The sequence below is a fragment of the Anarrhichthys ocellatus genome, unplaced genomic scaffold (assembly GCF_004355925.1).
Source record: "Anarrhichthys ocellatus isolate YVR2014 unplaced genomic scaffold, GSC_Weel_1.0 scaffold1377, whole genome shotgun sequence".
Classification (NCBI taxonomy): Eukaryota; Metazoa; Chordata; class Actinopteri; order Perciformes; family Anarhichadidae; genus Anarrhichthys; species Anarrhichthys ocellatus.
In genome coordinates, this window is record NW_022281351.1 from 3,272 (window position 1) to 11,532 (window position 8,261).

General features: G+C 42.8%; 1 protein-coding gene across 1 annotated transcript; it reads right to left on the reverse strand.

Annotated features, from left to right (window-relative positions):
- Positions 1–1,400: 1,400 nt before the first annotated feature.
- Positions 1,401–8,213, reverse strand: LOC116377533 (cell division cycle protein 123 homolog; the record flags this gene model as incomplete). The annotated part of the gene is made up of 7 exons (XM_031839180.1): positions 1,401–2,178; positions 6,522–6,659; positions 6,766–6,870; positions 6,972–7,000; positions 7,135–7,257; positions 7,856–7,931; positions 8,097–8,213. Coding segments are annotated over 7 exons (645 nt in total), but the record flags the coding sequence as incomplete, so codon positions are not given.
- Positions 8,214–8,261: the final 48 nt, after the last annotated feature.

Consider the following 8,261-nt stretch of genomic DNA (forward strand, 5'->3'; position numbering starts at 1 on the left):
CCTCTCCCTCTCCCACACCATTTACTCCATGTCAGCAAATGTGACCTCCCTCTGATGGAAAGATGATTAGCCGGCTGCAAAATACGGAGGAGGGCATCAGAGAGATGTTTAAAAATAAATACATTTTCAAAAGAAATAAGAGGATGAAGTTCGAGGAAGATGAAGGCACGGTGCTGCCTGTTGGCAGCTTAATCACCGGCCATACATCTTAGTGCACGCATGCAGCAATGATCTCATTGGCTGGGCCCAGAAGCACTACACTGTGTCAAACCGACTCAGCTCCCCCACCTTTAAATACATGGGAGATATATTGTCAGATGGGCACCAATTTCATCACATAAGCTCATCTAGATGCCGCTCAGGTCACAGCCGTGAACCCCCCCCCCCCCCCCCCAACAAGACATGTTGACATGTCACAGCGAGAAAAAGCACAGGTGGAAGTAATAACACAGATGATGGCTGAATTCCTGCTTTTATTCACGCTGGCTCAGTGTCACGCTGCCACGGCTTACTGTGACACTTGAATAGCACAGAGCCATTGTTAATGTCATCAGTAACACCTGTGCTTTTCCTCCGGCCACATGTCAAAATGTCTGCTGTGGGGGGCTTCTAATGTTTCCCTGAGGAGTAATTCATCTTAAGTGGTTTAATTAGCATTAGGGGCTATTAAAGGATCAATCAGCCCTTTCTTTGAATAATGTATAGCGTTTTCTTTTTCGGAGCGTTAGGCTAACATCTCCTATTACAGACCGCTTTAGTAATGCATTGTAATGCATTGTACTGATGTATTTCTAATATGTTGTTGACACCTCTCCAGAACAGAATCAATAAGTGAACATAACCTTCATGAAGTAAAATTGATTGCATTGCTGTGTATTATACTGCATTCATTCAGCCAGGGGAACCGCATAAACTAGTAACTGCTCGTACATCTTTTCAGGAAAACCAAATATGTCATTAATCGACAGTAGATTGCAGAGTGGAGTTGGTCATTGGCTAAGCTTTGTATTCACTGGTACAGATACTTTAGCTCATCCTCCAGCACCACAGGTCACACCAGGACACATCCTCCAGGTCTGGCTGCTTTGTTTACGGACAGATTTCATTAAAAAAATAAAAGAGGACTATCGTGATACAACCCCCACAATATGTGCCCTGTGCACCGTTTCACATCCACAGCCTTTCACCCGGGGAGCTGTAACTCATCACACCAGCTCTTTCCATCTCCCTGTAATTGTTCAATCAATCCAGAAAAAAAACCACACACAAAATGAACTGCCCTGCACATGCAGAGCTCATTTGGCTCCCAGCGTAATGAGAGCCGTTGGGTGACAAAAAAAGAAAAAGCACAATCAAATGTGCTAGGTTACTGCACCCACCAGACTTGAGAGCCGAGCCAATACACGACAAGAAGTTTAATGGTGTTTTTCTTTTTGGAGCAACAGTCTACAGTGATGCATGATGGGGGGAAAAACAGAGCTGGAAAAGAGCACTCGGAGCAATGAGGGTGTCGAAACTGCTCAGAGGGAAATTGGTGAGGTGGGTGAAGAAATGAAAGGTGACTGTGATGAACGGCGTCGGTGTTAAATAAAAAAGTCCGACGCACACGGACGGTGAAACGTGTGCGCTGACTAGTTCATTTCTTAACTCTATTTGGGGACGCTATTTGGGCTGCAATAAAGATACATGAACTATTACACACGCTTATTTTAAAGCATAAAAGCAGGCATTCCTTACAGTGTTTGTGAATACATCCGCTTACATTTTATTACCCTCCATTAAAAAAAAAACAAATCATTCCACCCCCACCAACACAGAAATGAACAACTAACAGACACCGCAGAGGCCTCCCCTCTCCTGTCTCACCGAGCCATTACGATCGGCAAAGACGGCAGACACTCAGCGGCACAAAATGAATCCTCAGAGAGCCATTACACACGATCAGCCAATTCGACAATTTCCATTAGACTAACGCTGGGGAGCTACTGGAGGAACCCCGGGTACACGGCGCAGCCTTCACAGACGAGCGTGAGAGAAAACAGGACAGAGGGGGTGAAAGAGTCACTGCATGCAGGAAAACATCATGTGGAGGGCTGCTCTGCTGCTTCCAGATACACTGTGTCACTGTGGAGCGTTCTCCTCCTCTTCCTCCTCAGAATCTTCCTGTTGGCTTTTCTTCTGTTGAGAGAGGAGACAGAACAGGAGAGGAGATTAAACTTCCAGGTTATACTTGAGTGTAGTACATTCACACAAGGGGAAAAAAAAGACTGAATTTAGATCCTATAACCAACCCGTTTGTTAGTCATTTTACGCTCTACAATATCTGTGCATGGCAACAGCAGTCGGGTTTAAGTCAGAGGATGAAAAAAAAAGTAATCATGGACGTGATTGCATTTGTTACATTGATCTTACATTTACATCGAACTTATATACTATATACAATGGGTACGGAAAGTATTCAGACCCCTTTAAATTTTTCACTGTTTCATTGCAGCCATTTGCTAAAATCAAAAAAGTTCATTTTATTTCTCATTAATGTACACTCAGCACCCAATCTTGACAGAAAAAAATCAGAAATGTAGAAATTTTTGCAAATTTATTAAAAAAGAAAAACTGAAATATCACATGGTCATAAGTATTCGGACCCTTTGCTCAGCATTGAGTATATATTGGCCGCATTCATCTTTCCTTCAATTGCAACCAGTCGTCCTGTCCCTGCAGCTGAAAAACACCCCCATAGCATGATGCTGCCACCACCATCATGTTTCACTGTTGGGATTGTATTGGGCAGGTGATGAGCAGTGCCTGGTTTTCTCCACACATACCGCTTAGAATTAACGGCAAAAAGTTCAATCTTGGTCTCATCAGACCAGAGAATCTTATTTCTCATAGTCTGGGAGTCCTTCATGTGTTTTTTGGCAAACTCTATGCGGGCTTTCATACGTCTTGCACTGAGGAGAGGCTTCCGTCGGGCCACTCTGCCATAAAGCCCCGACTGGTGGAGGGCTGCAGTGATAGTTGACTTTGTGGAACTTTCTCCCATCTCCCTACTGCATCTCTGGAGCTCAGCCACAGTGATCTTTGGGTTCTTCTTTACCTCTCTCACCAAGGCTCTTCTTCCACGATTGCTCAGTTTGGCTGGACGGCCAGGTCTAGGAAGAGTTCTGGTCGTCCCAAACTTCTTCCATTTAAGGATTATGGAGGCCACTGTGCTCTTAGGAACCTTGAGTGCTGCAGAAATTCTTTTGTAACCTTGGCCAGATCTGTGCCTTGCCACAATTCTGTCTCTGAGCTCCTTGGGTAGTTCCTTCGACCTCATGATTCTCATTTGCTCTGACATGCACTGTGAGCTGTAAGGTCTTATATAGACAGGTGTGTGCCTTTCCTAATCAAGTCCAATCAGTTTAATTAAACACAGCTGGACTCCAATGAAGGAGTAGAACCATCTCGAGGAGGATCAGAAGAAATGGACAGCATGTGAGTTAAATATGAGTGTCACAGCAAAGGGTCTGAATACTTATGACCATGTGATATTTCAGTTTTTCTTTTTTAATAAATTTGCACAAATTTCTACATTTGTTTTTTTCTGTCAAGATGGGGTGCTGAGTGTACATTAATGAGAAATAAAATGAACTTTTTTGATTTTAGCAAATGGCTGCAATGAAACAAAGAGTGAAAAATTTAAAGGGGTCTGAATACTTTCCGTACCCACTGTATATACAGTTGTGTGAAAAAGTGTTTGCCCCCTTCCTGATTTCTTATTTTTTTGCATGTTTGTCACACTTAAATGTTTGAGATCATCAAACAAATTTAAATATTAGACAAAGATAACACAAGTAAACACAAAATGCAGTTTTTAAATGAAGGTTTTTATTATTAAGGGGGAAAAAAATCCAAACCTACATGGCCCTGTGTGAAAAAGTGATTGCCCTCCCCCCCTGTTAAAACATAAATTAACTGTGGTTTATCACATCTTTGGAAAGCTGAGTTCAATTTCTCTAGCCACACCCGGGCCTGATTACTGCCACACCTGTTCTCAATCAAGAAATCACTTAAATAGGACCTGCCTGACAAAGTGAGGTTGACCAAAAGATCCTCAAAAGCTAGACATCATGCTGCGATCCAAAGAAATTCAGGAACAAATGAGAAACAAAGTAATTGAGATCTATCAGTCTGGAAAAGGTTACAAAGCCATTTCTAAAGCTTTGGGACTCCAGCGAACCACAGTGAGAGCCATTATCCACAAATGGCAAAAACATGGAACAGTGGTGAACCTTCCCAGGAGTGGCCGGCCGACCAAAATTACCCCAAGAGGGCAGCGATGACTCATCCAAGAGGTCACAAAAGACCCCAGAACAACATCCAAAGAACTGTAGGCCTCACTTGCCTCAATTAAGGTCAGTGTTCATGACTTCACCATAAGAAAGAGACTGGGCAAAAATGGCCTGCATGGCAGAGTTCCAAGACGAAAACCACTGCTGAGCAAAAAGAACATAAAGGCTCGTCTCAGTTTTGCCAGAAAACATCTTGATGATACCCAAGACTTTTGGGAAAATACTCTGTGGACTGACGAGACAAAAGTTGAACTTTTTGGAAGGTGTATGTCCCATTACATCTGGCATAAAAGTAACACGGCATTTCAGAAAAGGAACATCATACCAACAGTAAAATATGGTGGTGGTAGTGTGATGGTCTGGGGCTGTTTTGCTGCTTCAGGACCTGGAAGACTTGCTGTGGTAAATGGAACCATGAATTCTGCTGTCTACCAAAAAATCCTGAAGGAGAATGTCCGGTCATTTGTTCGTGACCTCAAGCTGAAGCGCACTTGGGTTCTGCAGCAGGACAATGATCCAAAACACACCAGCAAGTCCACCTCTGAATGGCTTAAGAAAAACAAAATGAAGACTTTGGAGTGGCCTAGTCAAAGTCCCGACCTGGATCCGATTGAGATGCTGTGGCATGACCTTTAAAAAGGCGGTTCATGCTCGAAAACCCTCCAATGTGGCTGAATTACAACAATTCTGCAAAGATGAGTGGGCCAAAATTCCTCTACAGCGCTGTAAAAGACTCATTGCCAGTTATCGCAAACGCTTGATTGCAGTTGTTGCTGCTAAGGGTGGCCCAACCAGTTATTAGGTTTAGGGGGCAAACACTTTTTCACATAACTGTATATAACTTTATAGGTCTTTGTTTTTTAGAAATTATGTATGACTGACCTTTTTTTAAATTAACTGTTTTTAAAATCTCATGTACCCCCTGCAGTAAACAAAAGTACCCCTATTTGAAAAACACTGGTTTAAAGTTGAGATAATAAAATGTGTTCACATCCCTGATCATGTTGTACATCTATTTATAAATATATGCAAAAAAAAGAAAACAAATTTCTTCAAATGTCAAAAGCCAATCATCTTTTCTTCCTGTAAAACTAAATATGATGCGTGCGCACGTAAGCTAGTACCAAACAATATTAGCGCTACATTCTAAGCCCGCCCACTTTTACGCAATCCAATGCGAAGGATGTAATTTAAATCCCTCCGCTTAAATATTCTGTTTGACTGGGGAATACGTCACACAGCACAGAAGATGAGGACGCCGCAACTTCCCTTTCACTGAGGCATTAAATTATAGTCCTGCAGATTTTAGTTCTGGTTGACAACAGCTGTAGTCACCACTGAGAATGAATGAATATCCATGACACAACCTGCGTTGTTTGCAGCTATACTTGTAAGGACGCAGTTATACTTCCTCCTCAGAATGCCGGGGAGTTCTGGCTTACGTCATGATGTAAGTAATGAACAGTGCATAACTTCCATGTCTTGTGTACATGTCGTGTCCCGTGAATACCGTTTGAAACCAGCGTAGGAATGGCGGACCCTGCCACTGCTGATGCAAACTACCAAATAGAGAGGTAACTAATGGGTGTAAATCAATGTAATCCCTATAGCAGTTTACTACAGTAGTTTACATCTGTCTGTCCAAAATGTCATCATTTCGTCATTTTATCCTATTTGACGTTTTTTGTGAAATTATTATAAGTAGCATATGAATTCTTGAGTTACGGACAAAAACGTGTTTTGCGAAGTAACGGTGACTTTTGACCTTTCACCAAATTCGAATCAGTCCAACCTTGAGTTAAGGTCGACGTTTGTGCCAAATTTGAAGAAATTCTCTCCTGGTGCTTCTGAGACAGAATCTAATATTAATAATAATTTACGAAGTGATCATCATGCTGTGTTGAAGAAGACTTGAAACTAGCATCTGGGACCATAAACGCATGTTTACAATGTTTGCTGAGGTAATAAATCATAAGTAATAACGGGGGGTTTCTCATATTCTTGCATATAATCAGTATTCTTTTGGCAACCAGAGGAGTCGCCCCCTTGCCTATTGAAATGTACAAACTGTGTGCTATGTTTGTTTAGTTTTGTTTTGTTCGAAGGAATGCAGGATTTACGACTTCTGCGTCAGCTTCACTCGTCAGAACCGAAAGGATGCCGCCTGGTTCTGGAGCAACATCTTACCAGTTTGAGGAAGTCGATGAGTTTGTAAGCGTCTTCTCCAGCGGAGAGGTCGACAAAGTCCCGTGGGATTCGGTAGCTCAGACAGGGACTGGGCTGCACCGTCACCTCGCTGGTGGTGCAGCGGAACGCAGGGCCTTCCTGCACGCACGGAGAAACCACACAGTTGCCACAAAACGGTTCTCAGTATCGATTGACATCTTTTTTTTGTATTTATCTATAGAATGCGTGCGTCATGACGGCTGACCTGCTGCTGGGCGATTTCCCCACCAGACGTCAGCTCCTCCCAGCTGAACAGCAGCGAGTCCGTCACCTCTCCGAATGGGTTCACGTCAATCAGCCACACCCTCCCCTGCAACACACACGCACACGCACACGCACAAAAGTCACTCAGTCTGCAAGCAGCATTTAAAAAAAAAAATGTACAATATCCAAACCCATCAGTGTGCTTACCTGGCTGTCTCTGTAGACATCAAGCACAACTGTAAAACGGACAAAAGCAACAGTGCAGTCATTTAACATTCACATTATATATATATATATAAAGTTAAATTATTTATTCATCCTGGAAAATAAAAATAAAAAAGAGAAAAATAAAAAGCACGGCGATGCTCACAGTCCTCGTCCAAGAAGTTGTACTGGATGTGCTGGCTGAAGAACTGCTCTATGGCGTGAAGGATCTGCTCCTCCTGCTTCAGGACGTGCTGGTAGTGCTGCGTGTAGTCTCTCTGGGAGATGGCTGTGAACAGACGGACGCACCGTTAATCGTTTCTAAAGCAGCCGGCCGAGTGCAGCTCAAACATCATTTCATCACCGATATACAACGGAGAGGTTTTTCAAACCAATTCCAATGTGGGACGTATTCTGCAAAGCAATCCAGCATGTTTCCCTCCTCATCCAACTTAGTGGCCCATTATACAAACGATACAATGGAGATGTGACGATGGTCCCTTCCGTTAAAAACAGTGAAGAACTCAGATATTTTCAATAGTAAAATCACTGCATTTAAAATGTTACTCAAGCAAAAGCACAAATGCATTAGCATCAAAATGTACTTAAAGAAAAAGCACTCATTATACAAAACGGCCCATTTATATCATAAACGGTGGAGCATTAATGTATCTTTTCTTCCAAACTGTAGCGGATAGAGGTGCAAAGCAGCATAAATACCAGAGTAAAGTTAAGACAAGCGCCTCAACAGTGGCCGGTACTTCAGTAGATGTACTTCCCCCATTGGTTAACAACAATCACTGCTTTCTTTACACCAATATGTTGAGGATTTTTCCAAATGTTTGGGCACAAAGCCCGAACGGAGAGGGACAGCAGAGGGTTATTACCGATCAGTTTGCTTTCTTTGACGAAGCAGCGAAACTCTCCGCCAGGAATCAACTCGCTCCACTTTCTCAGGACCAGCTGGGGGGACAGAGGACAACATGGAGGAGGGGCTCAAAGTACCATTCAATTTGACAATTTGATCAGCAAAGTAAGTACTGAATTTCCTTCTGAGCAAAAAGAACTCTGGGAGAATACAACTGTATTAAACAAGCTAAGAAAAGTAGTATTTAGTTTAAAGAATACCTCATAGTTTAGGACCGGATCTGGGGAGTCCTGGTCACTGCATGCGAGGAATCTGCAGAAGGAAATGAATGACAGATACAAACTGTATGCATGTTCTGTAGCATCACATGGGTTTGGGGTTTATGATCTCTATTTACAGCTTGGCTGCTGTGTCTTTGCGAGAGA